At 43.0% G+C, this 15,880-nt stretch overlaps 2 protein-coding genes across 4 annotated transcripts in view; both read right to left on the bottom strand.

The window, feature by feature from the left end:
- Nucleotides 1-3,460: 3,460 nt before the first annotated feature.
- RABIF (RAB interacting factor) lies at nt 3,461-8,952 on the bottom strand. Its single transcript, XM_012744373.3, has 2 exons — nt 8,637-8,952; nt 3,461-3,833 (listed from the first exon to the last, which is right to left on the bottom strand). The coding sequence occupies exons 1-2, from the start codon at nt 8,760-8,762 to the stop codon at nt 3,588-3,590; spliced, it is 372 nt and encodes a 123-aa protein (XP_012599827.1). The 5' UTR covers nt 8,763-8,952; the 3' UTR covers nt 3,461-3,587.
- A 2,973-nt stretch (nt 8,953-11,925) lies between these two features.
- The window catches only part of KLHL12 (kelch like family member 12), a 30,891-nt gene continuing 26,936 nt past the window's right edge, over nt 11,926-15,880 (bottom strand). For all 3 annotated transcript variants that reach the window (XM_012744369.3, XM_012744370.3, XM_012744371.2), the window contains exons 10-12: nt 15,697-15,795; nt 14,284-14,470; nt 11,926-13,736 (exon numbers count right to left, since the gene is read on the bottom strand). In XM_012744369.3, coding sequence (XP_012599823.2) covers nt 13,610-13,736; nt 14,284-14,470; nt 15,697-15,795 — 413 coding nt within the window. In that variant the 3' untranslated portion in view covers nt 11,926-13,609. The remainder of the gene's footprint in view (nt 13,737-14,283; nt 14,471-15,696; nt 15,796-15,880) is intronic.

The following is a 15,880-nucleotide window of genomic DNA, read 5'->3' as shown; positions in this document are numbered from 1 at the left end:
ATTTTTTTTTTTGTTGTTGCCCGGGCTAGAGTGCTGTGGCATCAGCCTAGCTCACAGCAACCTCAAATTCCTGGGCTCAAGCAATCCTGCCTCAGCCACCTGAGTAGCTGGGACTACAGGCACGCGCCACCATGTCCTGCTAATTTTTTCTATATATTTTTAGTTGGCCAATTAATTTCTATTTTTTTTAGTAGAGAAGGGGTCTTGCCTCTTGCTCAGGCTGGTTTCGAACTCCTGACCTTGAGCGATCCTCCCAACTTTGCCTCCCAGAGTGCTAGGATTACAGGTGTGAGCCACCGCTCCCAGCCCTCTAACATACAGTTCTCTGATGCCTTCACACAGATGCCTTAACTCTGATGCCTTAACATATTTTGTCCACCCTTTTTTGTTGCCCTCTGTGAGATGGCCAGTCCAAATGACCTACCCACCATCACCAGGAACAGAACTCATTGGTTATATAGCAGTTACTTGAGTAGCATCATACATGACATGCTAATATGTACAATGTCAGTACACCATCATCCATCTTTGTTTCTGTGTTAAAAAAAAAAAAAAGGCCGGGCGCGGTGGCTCACGCCTGTAATCCTAGCACTCTGGGAGGCCGAGGCGGGTGGATTGCTCAAGGTCAGGAGTTCAAAACCAGCCTGAGCGAGACCCCGTCTCTACCATAAAAATAGAAAGAAATTAATTGGCCAACTAATATATATATATATATATATATATATATATATAAATCAGCCAGGCATGGTGGCTTGTGCCTGTAGTCCCAGCTACTTGGGAGGCTGAGGCAGGAGGATCGCTTGAGCCCAGGAGTTTGAGGTTGCTGTGAGCTAGGCTGACGCCACGGCACTCACTCTAGCCTAGGCAAGAAAGCGAGACTCTGTCTCAATAAAAAAAAAAAAAAAAAGACATTTTTTGTAGAAATTTTGTAGAAATCTACAATTTTGTAGAAAAAATTAGGCATTGGCAAAATCAATTACCCTCCCTAATAAAAACTGCAGGTTTCTATACTCCTAGCAGCAAGCCCTGGTTACTTACCTATTATGTGTGAGGGGAATGAACAAATGACATTTGCATTTTACAGCAGACTAGTTAATTAGTTGACAGAACTCAAGCTAAACCCTAAGGTTCCAGTTTCAGCTCTCTTCTGCTTTTTCAAATTACATATTCTTCACAAGGACATGGAGCAATCTAATTTCCACTGTTTAAATGTCTTTATTTTATTCAAATCAAACTGGAAAGGCAGAATAGCAACTTGATATTTTTGGCTACTTGGGCAAAAATGTTTGGCAATTCTCAAAAAAGAAAATACAAAAAATGACCAATAAAGTATATAAAAATTTCATTAGAAATAAAAAATGCAAATTAAAACAATGAGGTACCGTATTTTCTATTAAAGTGGCAATTTTTTTTGTTGTTCTGGTTTTTCAGGTATTCATTCATAGTAACAGCAAAAAAAATTTTTAAATAAATACCCAGTGTTAGTAAGGGTTCAGAGAAACAAATGGTCTTTTACACTGCTGGAGGAGGGTCAATTAGCACAGCTTTTTGAGGACTATGTGTCAATACAGCAAAGCTGTGAAAATGTGCATACCCTGTAATTCCACATCTAATGATGTAGGCCAAGGAAATAATTAAAAACGTGGATACAGATTTAACTATAAGGTTGCACGGTATATCATTGTTCATAAGAAACCAGAGACAACCTAATAGTGCATTGTTTAAATAAATTATAGTACAGTGATACAATGGAATACTAATAACAATGGTATACACAGATGGGTATCTACTGACATAAGATTTCACCCTATTTTGTTAAATAAAGAAGCATGTTAAGAGTACAGTATGATCTGGTATTTGTTTTAAAAAACCATACATGTGTGTATATACATACACATAGAAAAACACTGAGAAGGGTATGTACCACATTAGCATTGGAAATCTCTAGACGGTGAAAGTATAAATAGTTAAAAACAATTTATACCCATTTTTGAATCTAAACATGTACTATTTCTATGATTTTAGAAAAAGAAAAAGTTAAAGCCTAATTTTAAAAAATGCTTAGCTTAGGTTTCGGCTTGTGATGTGAGGGGCCATGTGGCCCTAGAGGCATCTACTTGGTTTTGTTCCTCCTAACCTGAGTGGATGATTCTCAAGTTGTTTTTTTCTGCAAATACCATCATCATATACAACTGACTGTTTGGAAAACAGTTCCCTCATTTTCTACTAGAGCTTGTTCACGTTGACTGGGGAAGAAAGTCACCTTTCTACGGGAATAGGTTGACTGAAAACTATGCCCAAGGCCTGCACTTTAATGGGGAGCCCTTAGACAGTTTTTGGGTAAAGGAAAATAGATGCAAAGAAAAGGACTTCATATGGTAAGGTCTCTATTTAGTCCTTATTTCAATTTTAGGCCTCCTGAATCTGAGAGGTAGGGATAACGAGAAGATACTGGAAATCTGGTTATACAGATTCCTTCTAAGATGGTGAGTCCCTTCAGAAGAGAAACGACAGAATAATTGGAAATCATGATGAAAGCTTAGATAAGCTTAGTTATATCAAACTGTTAGAGCAACCCCACAGCTATAGAAATAGAGGCATTTGGATGCACAGTTTATATTCTAGGTTGGTAGAGGTTCCAACTAAACCAAAAACTCTATGAGGACCATGCCTAATAGGTTCAGTAAATGAAGACAGTACCCATTAAAGAAGTCTTCCTAAGAACAAAGGAAGAATGCCATCTGTCCAGATGAGACAAACCTATAATCTTCCATATCATCTGGCAAAGGTTTTATCCCTCACATATCCTTCACCCTTCACTCTGATTCCAAGAGAGCCTGGGTAAACAGCTAGGGCTGAGTTTTCCTTGAGTGGCTGCCAGATGGGGCTGAAAATCTGATTCTCAGCTTATAGGCTGTAGCAATGAGAAGCTAACACAAAAAGAAGCCACATCAAGATTTGAAGGGAAGAGGGACCACATTCATCTTCACAGTAGAATGTCATCATCAACCTAGAGCAGAGGCTCTCAGACATGGTGTTAGAGACGTGTCCAAAGTAATCTGTTTCTGATCAGTGGTTTAAATATCCAAGTTTGTAAATGCTTTCCTTTTAGAAAAAAACTGTAGATAACAAGGTTATACATCAAAGTCACTCTCACATATCTGTATGCATTCCTGAATGAGAGAGAAAAAGGTAGAGTCTAACTATCAGCAATATGAACATCTTTTGTCATGGCTAAGAGGTTGAATATTGTGCTTCTAGAGCAAAAATAAGGGAGGCCCTGGGTAAAAGAGAGCCTAGGCAGAGGCTAAGGATGAGACTAGATTTGTGGAGGCACTACAGTATCCCAAAACCGGGGAGAAAAGGAGTTAGGAAATGTTGTGATGCAAAAGGAACTAAACAAGAGGCATGGACTTGAAGTTTAAGGAAGCAGGATAGACCCTCTGCATGAAAGGTGGACATGTTGGTATTCATTATTTATATCAACACAGAGATGAAGGCAGAAGAACAGTTATACCAGGTTAAATGCCAGTTCTTGTGGGGAGTAGCTTTATACTGGGGGTGGAGCCGAATCCCCTTCCCCTCAGTTACTCGTGGGAAACCCGTTCCAAGGCCACATAGAAACTGTTCTTGTCATCTAGGCAATGCCAGCCAATGGGTCCAATTTCACAGTCTGCACAGACCAGAAACTTGATGTTGCCCACGTCCTTGGTGAAGCCCACATTCTCAAAGATGAACATGTCATTCACCAGCCAGTGTTCCTGGAGGAGATCACCATCGGGATTGCTGCCATCAGCCAGCGCCGGCTTCTTTCTCATGGAGGGAAGGAAAAGCTGCAGTGGAAGAGAACACAGAGAACGTCACAGGTGAACTGGCCCAGTCACCTCATCACCCCCATCGCACCTACACTTCACACCACTCACTAGCCGGAACAACAACAATAAATTGCAAAAAAGGGCAGCCAACTCATTAAGCTGCAGACCAGGATTCTTAACACATTTCGTACCACATAGAAATCGCTAAGACATATGCCAGGGACCGCATGCTTTTGGGCACGCTTTTATTTAAATCATCATAACTACATATCATAATGCACTTTAGGTGTTGTTTTTCAATAATTATAACATTTTTATTTACAAAAACAATTAAACAACTAATTAAACAATTAAAGTTCCTAGTACTTTTTTAACGTATGGTACTGCATAAAACATTGTCCTCTATGAAGAGGGACCAAACAAAATTTATGTAAGTATCTAGATTCACTCCTTTTTCCATGGGCGGCACAAGCTCTACAGGCTCTCGTAGGAAATTTTTTCTTTCCACTCGCTGGAATACATGTAGGTTCATGCTGCTTCATTTCACCTGACAACCTTTTGGGTGGATCTTTACGGGGTGCTCTCCTTGCACCCCCAGGGGAAGGGCTGGACAGATTTGTCTCCAGTTCTGAAGAGCATTCATTATTGTCATCCCTTATCCAGTCTCTTGCCATTGATAGCAGAAACTATTCACACTTCATTTTTCTTGTGGATTGAGGACATTGTACACTCTAAATGAATTGAAAACTCCACAGTTTGTAAGGTACAGCACTACTTTTTTTGTCCATTTCATCGTTTTCCTTAGAATGGAACAACACGAAAGGAATTGATCCACACGGTCAACGCCTTTCATGTGGGCATTGTATTCCTTGATGCAGGCAGGTTTTACAATGTTCTCTCCCATTTTTCTATTATTATTTTTTTCCTGTTGTCGAGACAGAAGTGTCATGGGTCGTTGATATCATTCAGACAACCCGCTTGTCTTTCCATGCTAGGAGAAGAATATCGCCTTTTCTGGAAAATACTATGTCACCTTTCTTCATTCTTGATGTTTCATTTGCAAATTTGACGGTAAACCTCTACTCTCCGTAATGGACAGGACAGTGTGTTGACATATAAGGTCCATAACAGACGGCGCATGAAACACAAGAAAACTCGTGAGCGGTAAGAAAGGTGTTAAGAGACATGAAAGAGGAGCATCAGTTGGGCACTGTCCTTACCATGGACCCTACATGGTCCTAGTCTCCTTTCTGGCTCCTCATGCTTCAAACACACTGGGCTCTTCCCTTCCGCAAACAGTATGAGTCTGCTCTGCACTCAGATCTTGGTCTGGCCAGCTCCTTCCTGGTATTCAGCTCAAATGTAACCTTCTTAGGTCTTCTCTAACCAAACAATCTGAATTAGCTTTCCTTATTTGCCCACTGTATTTTTTAAAAAGAGCATTATTGAGGTATAACTGACATATGAACTGCACATATTTAAAGTGTATAGTTTGATAAACTTTGGCACATGTAACAAGATAATGAACATGTAACAGAAGTAAGGGTCTGAAAAAGGGCAAAATGTTTTACGAGTTGTCTCTTTAAAACCCCTCACCCTTTTTGAGGAATTAAAACCTGGATTCCTGCCTGAGAACAGTAATAGAGAGGCAGAGGAGTGTTCTCTACTCTCTAGTACCTTAATTATCCCAACAGAGGTCAGGAGATCATCTTCAGATGATCAGAGATGCTATAGTTAAACAGCAATAGCATCACGTTGAAAACCTCCTTTCAAAACCCTGTATTTTTGTTTATGGGGGGGATGATGGTTCTTTAAGATGAGAGTCTACCATCCTCCTCATTTGCCAGCAAATTAGTAAACTTCTGTTTCTTTTCCCCTCTTTGTTCAGCCTCAGAGACAAGTGCCAAACTTTTGGTAACAAACATACTCATCACCTCTAGAAGTTTATTCATGCCACTCCCACTTGTTTACTTATCATTTATTTTCCGAAATTATCTTATTAATTTATTGGCCTACTTACTTATCATGTGTCTCCCTCCACTAGAATATCAGCTCCTGGAAAGCAGTGAACTTACCCTCCTTGTTCGTTACTATATGTCTAGTGCTTTGAATAGTGACTGGTACAGGGCAGGAACTCAAATATTCATTAAAAGAATGAACAGAGGATATCTGGATTTGATCTATTCCATCATTATTATGAATATACTGGATTCATCTTATCAAAATGAAAATCTAGTTCTACAATCTGGAATATTATCCCCAGGACCCTTGCACAGTCCAATCTGTTTGATTTCCCAATCATTAAGAGAAAGCCTCTGGCATGCACGCGTGCACACGTGCACACACCCACACACACACGCGCCCGCGCACACTTGCTTTCATTTCTTCCATATGGGTAGTGTACACACTTTTACTTGTCCCAGACTACTACAAAATACAATGCCAGCAAAGCTTGTTACTCCTCTGCTGCTCATCATGGCTGCTGTCATACCACTTATTCCTCACCTCACTTCTTTTTGTTTTGTTTTAAAGACAGGGGCTCACTCTGTTGCCCAGGCTGGATTGCAGTGGCACAATCGGTCAATAGCTCACAGCAACCTCAAACTCTTGGCTCAAGTGATCCTCCAGCCTCAGCCTCCTGAGTAGCTGGGACTGCAGGCATGTGCCAACACGCCCAGCTAATTTTTTTTCCCCCCAAGACGGGGGTCCTGCCATACTGCACCTGTAACAGGGGGAACAGCCTGAAAAAGGGTAAAATGTTTAAAACCTGCAACCCTGCCCAAGACCAGTAATCAGGGCAGGGGAGTGTTCTTTGTTTTTTTGTATCACAGGACAACTTATCCAGACAAAAAACTTCTTTATGTCTTTGTAAAAAGGGAAAAAAATTTAAAACACATAAAAAAACAAAAGAATTTCTAGGCCCCCTTCTAGAATAGAAGCCACTTTGTTAGTTAAGAAACAGAATGTATAATTTAATTTGCTCACACAATTTTTTGGCAAAATCAGTTTAAAATAATATCAAACAAGAATTAAGAATTTAAAAATAGTTCAAGATGATGGATATCCTAATTACCCTTATCTGATCACTATGTGTTCTATGTATTGAAACATCAAAAAGAAAATTTAAAAATAAACTATAGGCCGGGCGCGGTGGCTCACGCCTGTAATCCTAGCTCTCTGGGAGGCCGAGGCGGGCGGATTGCTCAAGGTCAGGAGTTCAAAACCAGCCTGAGCTAGAGCGAGACCCCGTCTCTACTATAAATAGAAAGAAATTAATTGGCCAACTGATATATATATATAAAAAAAAAAATTAGTCGGGCATGGTGGCACATGCCTGTAGTCCCAGCTACTCGGGAGGCTGAGGCAGAAGGATCGCTGGAGCCCAGGAGTTTGAGGTTGCTGTGAGCTAGGCTGACGCCACGGCACTCACTCTAGCCTGGGCAACAAAGCGAGACTCTGTCTCAAAAAAAAAAAAAATAAAAAAATAAACTATAAACTCCTGTACAGTCTCCTAATTCCTGCCAGTTCATAAAAGTAGACAAAACCTTGCCATGGGAAAGGAGTATGGGAATAACCTACACAAGGTTACTATACCTGTATCAGGTTAACTTGCACTAGGCACAGTGCTACACACTTTCACACAAATTCTTCCCTATATCATCATCTTCATTTTACAGAATGAGCAACCTGAAGCTCGTGGAGGTTAAATAACTCTTCCAATGTTAATGAATGATTAGGTCAGGACTCAGTTACATGTATGTTTGGTTCCAAGACCCACGTTCTCCCCACTGCTTCATAATGCCACTAATTTGGTAAAACAAATTGAGGACTCTACTCCCAATCCTTGGAAGTCTTATCAAGAGAACAGGTGGAGCTCCGCCAATCTCAAGGCTAAAAATCATCAGAACCCTCACAAAACAAGAAAGATACTTTTTTTCTTTTCTTCACCCCCTCTTTTAGGAAAAGCGCTCTGTTTTGGAGAAATGAGTGCTTCTTGCTCCTATATGGGGCATTACACTTCACCATCTGTTCAACCACACGAAATAAAATGATCTGTGTATTTTTAGAAATAATTTTGAGTGATAGGATAAGCACATGGTCGAAATGACATTATACTTAGCACTTTCCTGTCGGGGACGTTACACTTACAATAAAAGTTTACCAAAATAAAATTTTTCTCACTTGAGGTGATCGTGGTGGGAAAGAGCATTAAAATTCCTAAACTTGAAGAAAAAAAAAAAATTAAGTTTCCCTTCGAAATTTTTATTTCTATCCCACTTGAAATAGGATTCGTGTGGAAAACGGTGGCTTCCAGCGCCTCGGTCAAGAGTGCAGGTTACAGGAGTTATTATTTCGTCACGTCCCCTACACCGAAGTTGTTTTGGGGCTCCTCTGTGGGGCAGACAGGCGCCGGCCAAAACTGGGGCGGCGGATTCAGGAGGGTGGCTGGGGGTCTGGTGCGCGACAGTGGTCAAATGACACTCCCGCGCCCCGGGCAACGTCGCGGCGGCGGCGGAACGCACACCTGCCGGTGTCGCCGCGGGCTGGGGGCGCCTCCCGGCCACTCGCGCGCGGACCGGCGCCCAGGTAAGCGGCCCCGGACTGCGGCCAGCGGACGCGCTGAGGAGAGCCGGCCCCACCCGCGCCGCGGCCGGCCTCGGGGGCGGAGCTTCGCCGAGCGCGCCCCAGGGGCGGGGCCTGACGGCCACGCAAGGAGGGGCGCGGTCTCCGGAGATGGAGGAGCCCGGACCCCGACTCCTGCCAACGCGGCCCCTCGGGGACCGCGCGCGGGTGTCAAGGGCCCCTCGCCTGCCTCCCTACCTGTCGGCGGGAGAAGAGAGCAGTCCCCGGCTGCAGCACCCGGGAGCCGCAACGCTGGCACAGCACCGCCTTCCGGTTCCGGCCCTCGGCTGACACCAGCTCGCTCAGCTGCTCCGATTGTTCCATCGCCGCTGCCGCCACAGCCTCCTCGGCCACGACCGCGCAGGCGCTGCCTCTGCTCGCTTTCTCCACTGCGCTGGCGCAGCCAGGCAGGGGCGGGGCGGCAGGACGGCCACGCCCTCTCCGCGCAGGCGTCCGCTGCCCCCGCTCTGGACTCCACTGCGCAAGCGCCTTCACTCTTTGCCTAACCTGAGCGGGTAGGTGTCGGCAGGCTTTGTGACAGGGTCACTCCCTGGCGCCACTGACAAATCTCCTTACCTACCTGGTCGCTAATGTTAAGACCTAAACAAATACGTCATTAAGGTTGACCTTACTGTTTAGTTTTCTGAGATTTGAATTTAGTTTCCTAAATGAATGGGGACATAACTGGGGGCAGTGTGAAGGGAATCTGGGTCGGACTCCCCATCAGCAAGTTGTGGCTACCTTAGCTTCCTCTATAAGGAAACTGCTATGAGCGGCATGAACCTTTTTGGTATTGGAAAAAGATGCCTGGAATGCTCTCTGTCCTGATCATGGTGACCATTTATGATGCAGCAAAACATTGTTTTGAAGCGCTTTTAGTAATTTATTAAATAGGCTGGGCACAGTGGTGCACGCCTGTAATCCCAGCATTTAGGGGACATGAAGCTGGAGGAGTACCTGAGGCCAAGAGTTTAAGGTTGCAGTGAGCTATGATCGTGCCACTGCACTCCAGCCTGGGCAACAGAGCAAGACTCTGTCTCCTAGAAACCAAAGCCAAAACCTTACTAAATCATCAAAAAGGTAACTTTCCAGGACTCAGACATCCAGGTGCAGCTTAAAGCCACTGCTCTTAGTTATTGTAGTACTTAACTATATAGTATTTATATATGAACAAAGGTGAAAACAAGTTTAGGAATGGTTAGTAGACTAAATTTGTGGCTGAACCAGATTATGCCTGGGGAAAGAGGCAGTATTAGAGGTAGGTAGGTTAAGATCAGAAAGGTAAATCACAGCTGGGCACAGCGGCACATGCCTGTAGTCTTAGCTACTCTGATGTAGGCAGGATCCCTTGAGGTCGCAAGTTCAAGACCAGCCTGGGCAACATAGTGAGACCCTATTGCAAAAATAAAATAATTTTTGAAAAGTAGATCACCATAGGTCTAATGTCATGGTAAGGAATTTGACATATCAGCGGCCTAACTGCTCAATATTTACTGAATATCTGCTGTCTGTTAATACTGTAATGATCCTATCTATGCTTTAGAAAGATAACTGAACAAAGTGGAGAGGCTAGATTAGAAGAAAGGAAAAAGAGTAGAGGTAAGGATATCCGGAGGCTCATGAGGCTCATGTACCTCATGAGTACAGCCAAGATAAAGGCTTGAATTATCTGGTAGCAGAAAGAATAAAGACAGGGGAATGGATTTGGAACAATTAAAGATAAAATTGTATAGAACTTAGAAACTAATTGGATGTATTAGTATTGTGATGGGGTGACACAGGTAAATGGTAGCTTTCCTAGAACAGAAGGGACCACTTAATTTGGTGCTTCCTATTCTCTATGTATGTGAACATACGGAAGTGTGTAAGATTGGGAAAAGAGTGAAGAGCGAGCTATGAGTGTAACATGTTAACTTTTCTGCAGAATATTCAGTTGTGGCTGCAGTATAGGAATTGTGAATTTGGTCTGAAACTTGGAAGTCAGCACTGAAGACAGCCTTAGGAACCATCAGCCCTTTATCCCTACTTCTTCACCTCTCCATCAACTTCCCGTGTCTCTTCCTGAAACAGAATGAGCACATTTCATAGGCTGTGGTTTAATTAGCAGACATCTACTAAAGAAAGGTTGGCAGGGACCTTTAGTGCAAATAACTTCCTCTTGTGGTTCCTGCTTCCTTTTGCTCTGGGAGCATCAGGATTTTTGCAATTCTGCAAGCCTTCTGCATAGCTGTTTATTTAATGTGCCGTAAATTGAAGCAAATCGAAAAGGGACTGGGGGTGACTGAAACTTTAAAATTCAAGTGAGTGCTAAATGAGCTCAAGATAGTCTTATTCTTCCCTTTGGTTTTTTTTTTTTTTTTGAGACAGAGTCTCGCTTCGTTGTCCAGGCTAGAGTGAGTGCCGTGGCGTCAGCCTAGCTCACAGCAACCTCAAACTCCTGGGCTCCAGTGATCCTTCTGCCTCAGCCTCCCGAGTAGCTGGGACTACAGGCATGCGCCACCATGCCCGGCTAATTTTTTTTATATATATATCAGTTGGCCAATTAATTTCTTTCTATTTATAGTAGAGACGGGGTCTCGCTCTTGCTCAGGCTGGTTTTGAACTCCTGACCTTAAGCAATCCGCCCGCCTCGGCCTCCCAAGAGCTAGGATTACAGGCGTGAGCCACAGCGCCCGGCCTTCCCTTTGGTTTTTAAGTAACTACAGTGAGAGGGACCTATGAATATGACAAATTCAGGTAAATATTTTATTGATGAGAATCTCCATAGTGATAAATGTGGAGGCTAAAGTAACTCCATTTTGGATGTTAATGTGCTATGTTAACTTTGATTAACTCCAGTTCAGAGAATGCCTCTAAGATTTCCACTTTATCTACTGTTCCTTGTATAAGAGCACAGACATATTGTAAATCCTGTCCCTAGGTCAAAACGACCTTGATGGCCGGGCGCGGTGGCTCACGCCTTTAATCCTAGCACTCTGGGAGGCCGAGGCGGGCGGATTGCTCGAGGTTGGGAGTTCGAAACCATCCTGAGCGAGACCCCGTCTCTACTAAAAATAGAAAGAAATTAATTGACCAACTAAAAAATATATATATACAAAAATTAGCCGGGCATGGTGGCGCATGCCTGTAGTCCCAGCTACTTGGGAGGCTGAGGCAGGAGGATCACTTGAGCCCAGGAGTTTGAGGTTGCTGTGAGCTAGGCTGACGCCACGGCACTCACTCTAGCCAGGGCAACAAAAATGAGAGTCTGTCTCAAAAAAAAACAACCTTGATGCTATCGTACAAATTACAGGCAATGATATATATAGCATAGTCTTTTCCTGGAAGGTTGACTTTGTCCTGCACATTCCTATAGAGCACATATACCTTTTCTTATACAAGCCCTGGGTCTGGGAAGTAACAGCATGGAGATCTACCTGTCTTGTGGATGCCTAAAACCATGCTACTGCCCATAAGTTCCCCAATAAAGCACTCTTCACCAACAAAGTGGATTTGTCTGCCTCATTCTTTATTTGGCTCCTTTTGCATTTGGGTACTTTGCATATATAGCCCTTTCACAAAACAGTAAGTGCCTACCTCTTACCTGTGTCTAACAGAGAAACAGCAGAAGTAGTTGGTAAACTCACAAGGTAAACATGTTGAAGAGACAGTATCTAAAGCGGATCCCTGTATCTTGTCCCTTAAAATGTCTGCTGAAGGCAGTGCTGGTTAGCCACAAATGCTCTTAAAGGCATTTGAGACAGTTGATTTTTAATATTTTCTTACAAAAATACAAAGAAAAATTAATTCTGTAGGTCAATACAATTCAGAGAAAGAGGCAAAAATGGAATTTCAGAACAAAGGGAAAGTGCATCCTTGTTTAGATTATCATATCCCCACTCCCAATACTCATAAAACAAGAATTTCACTCCATGACACAGACAAGCCTTGACTGGTAGCTCAGAAATGTTGATAGCTGAGGTACTGGAACTAACAAAAGAATTTTGGTTGTCATTGATTATTCTGTTCTGAGATGAGTAAAAGCCACTCTAAGGACAAGTAAGGGACTCTTATAGCAGGAAAAAGACTAAATGTACCAAACACAGCAGTAAAAAGCACTCCTTAGCAGAAGTGTGCCCTCAAAAGAATGGGGCAGTAATCAGGTAGCTGAACTACTAGGCTGCTGCCACCCCCAACCCATCCCCAAATAAATAATGTGGAAGTGTAACAGTAATAATGTAGTAGTATTTGATTCAACACAGAAAGTCTTTCACCCATTCAAAGCAAACGTTGCCATGGCTAGATGAGCCCCAGCAAGGAATAAGACGATTGTAAAATCACAGGTACTTCTAATTCATCCCCAGGTATACTGAACGCCCACATTTATGCCGTCTCCTCTTATCCCAACATTTGTTCACTGTCATTTTCTCAGTCTCCAGTGCCAAGATGCTCAACACTTTCCAAAGACCTTGGGGAAATAAAAAGTCCTTTAAATAATATACCTTTTTCAGTCTTCCAGGTTATACTTCAGTGGTGTTTTGAGGTTCACTCACATTCCATTAAATTCAGTTTACTTCACTTATTCCAACCCCAGTTCTGATATGCCAGCCCTGTCCCCCCCCTCCAAGGGAGTGTCATATGAATCTCTCCCTGGTCCCCAAAGTTTTGATAGGATTCTCTCTTTTGTTTTCCTCCAGAATGCAACTGTGTTGCCCCTACCTACCTGTAGATTAGAATATTTGTTCCTAGGGAAAAAAAACACTTGGATTTTACCAAACTTACTCAAGTTGGTGTCCTTCTAATTATCTAGCCTGGATATTGCCCACATGTAGTAGGCCATACTCACCTTAGTTGTCTGCAATAGATGAGGCATAACTTATGTATAGTGTCCCAAGCACATGGTAGTTAGAAAAGACAAGAAAGTGCTCTCCAAACCAGAGGGAGAGGTGTCTGGTTTCTGACATCTATTCAGTGTGCATTCTCTTCCCTTGGATATCTGTCACCAACCCTTCCTGGGGACAACAACCAGCACAAAAGGGAGTGTGTGTTAAATAAGTACAATCATCACTGCACCAGTGCCTGTAATCACTCTGTGCATAGAGTGAGAAACAAACATTCTGGAAAGGATCCTTGATTCTCCCGCAAACTGTCCTTTGACTGGTCACAAGCTCTGGATGGTGTTCCAACAATGGTCATTTCTCTCGGAGAACACACACACCAGCATCACAGCGCTGGGTTCCCATGGATGTCACTACTTCCCAGCTGTCGATGATAGGGTCATAGCACTCAATACTACTCAGCAGGGAATTACCATCATATCTGAGTGGGAAAGAAGCAAAAGAAAGAAATCAACTTTCTATTTCTTTCCATACAAGTTCTTCATTAAAGATACCATTGGAGATGTCTCCCCGCACCCAAACCCTGTCTCCATCAAAAAACAAGAAGGCGGCCGGGCGCGGTGGCTCACGCCTGTAATCCTAGCTCTTGGGAGGCCGAGGCGGGCGGATTGCTCAAGGTCAGGAGTTCAAAACCAGCCTGAGCAAGAGCGAGACCCCGTCTCTACTATAAATAGAAAGAAATTAATTGGCCAACTGATATATATATAAAAAATTAGCCGGGCATGGTGGCGCATGCCTGTAGTCCCAGCTACTCGGGAGGCTGAGGCAGAAGGATCGCTCGAGCCCAGGAGTTTGAGGTTGCTGTGAGCTAGGCTGACGCCACGGCACTCACTCTAGCCTGGACAACAAAGCGAGACTCTGTCTCAAAAAAAAAAAAAAAAAAAAAAAAAAAAAAAAAAACAAGAAGGGGATCACATAAACTCTTGCCCTGGATACATGATGAATCTGGCTGGTTTCTAAATCCTTACCCTGCAATTGCATAGAGTCTTCCCCGAAGCACTGTGGCCCCTACATAGCATCGTGGAGTAGTCATGCTAGTAACAGTTGTCCAGGAATCAGTGCGAATGTTGTATGCCTCAACAGAAGAAAGGTGGGCTGTACCATCAAATCCCCCCACCACATAAATATGGTCATTCAGCAGGGCTACTCCTGCACCTGGGGAAAAAGAGGCTATTAGCAAATGAATGGTACTAAGCCTAGAATCAGAATCCTTGAAACAAAACATGGGTCACACTAATGGCTAGCTGAATTCTAGGGTAGATGAGGAATATGACTGGGGGCCCAGATGGGCCTAGAACAATCTAGTCCAGCACAGGTCATTCTATCTATAAATTCTTTGGCTAGGACTTGAAATGATAAAAGAAAAACAGAAATGGTTCTCTTCTTTACTTGCCCCATATAACTTGTAGGAAACTTCTTTCTTTTCATTAACTCAGAAAGCCCAACCCTATTCATTAGGAGAAAAGAAGAAAGTAAAAAATAAAAAGCAGCCAGGTGTGGTGGCTCACGCCTGTAATCCTAGCACTCTGGGAGGCCAAGGTGGGCAGATTGCTCAATGTCAGGAGTTTGAGACCAGCCTGAGCAAGAGTGAGACCCTGTCTCTACAAAAAAAAAAAGGAAAGAAATTAATTGGCCAACTAAAAATATATAGAAAAAAATGAGCCGGGCATGGTGGCGCATGCCTGTGGTCCCAGCTACTCAGGAGGCTGAGGCAGGAGGATTGCCTGAACCCAAGAGTTGGAGGTTGCTGTGAGCTAGGCTGATGCCATGGCACTCTAGCCCAGGCAACAGAGCGAGACTCTGTCTCAAAAAAAATAAATAAATAAAAATAAAAAATAAAAAGCAGTAAAGGTGGAAGGAGGAAAAGGACTATGTGACTATGGTTCTGGAGCAATTTTTACCTAGAGAAAATAAACTAGAATAGCACAGTGTGTTCTCCTTTCCTACATCCCAGCCTACTCTACCTCAAAAAGCTCTCAGTGAAGGTAAATAGCTCCTCTTCTGTTATTATGCACTAGAAATTTTATTTAACAAACGTTTGTGCATGTACTACATAGACAAAATCGTACTACATATTCTAAAATGCAGGGAGAGAACAAAGACACGAACGCTTTTGATCTCAAATTTATAATTTGGTTGAAAGTTTAAGCTGTCTTTGTCCTAATATTTAGAGAAAAGAGAGGCAAACAGGAGAATGGAATCCGACTCATAAGCATACAGTGAACCAGGAACTATACGTCTGATTTATTGATATCCTGTCCTATGACTGCACCACCGTCACACATGCAAAGATTTGACAGCACTGTCTATTGTCAAAGATGTGGTCTTTGACAACACTTTGACAATAACAGCACTGTCTATTGTCTCAGATGTGGTCTTACCAGAACGCTTGGTGGCCATTGGTGTAACATTGGTCCAGTGTCCTGTATGGGGATCGTATTTCTCAACTGAATTTAAGATATTCAAGCCATCATATCCTCCTGAAAGACAAAACAGAGATCATTCCAGAAAGAGTGGTAGATCCTCAGGCCCATTCCTAGTTGGCCTTTCTTTGAGTGCTCTAAT

The sequence above is a fragment of the Microcebus murinus genome, chromosome 23 (assembly GCF_040939455.1).
Source record: "Microcebus murinus isolate Inina chromosome 23, M.murinus_Inina_mat1.0, whole genome shotgun sequence".
Taxonomy (NCBI): domain Eukaryota; kingdom Metazoa; phylum Chordata; class Mammalia; order Primates; family Cheirogaleidae; genus Microcebus; species Microcebus murinus.
This window is presented reverse-complemented; position numbering and strand designations above follow the sequence as displayed.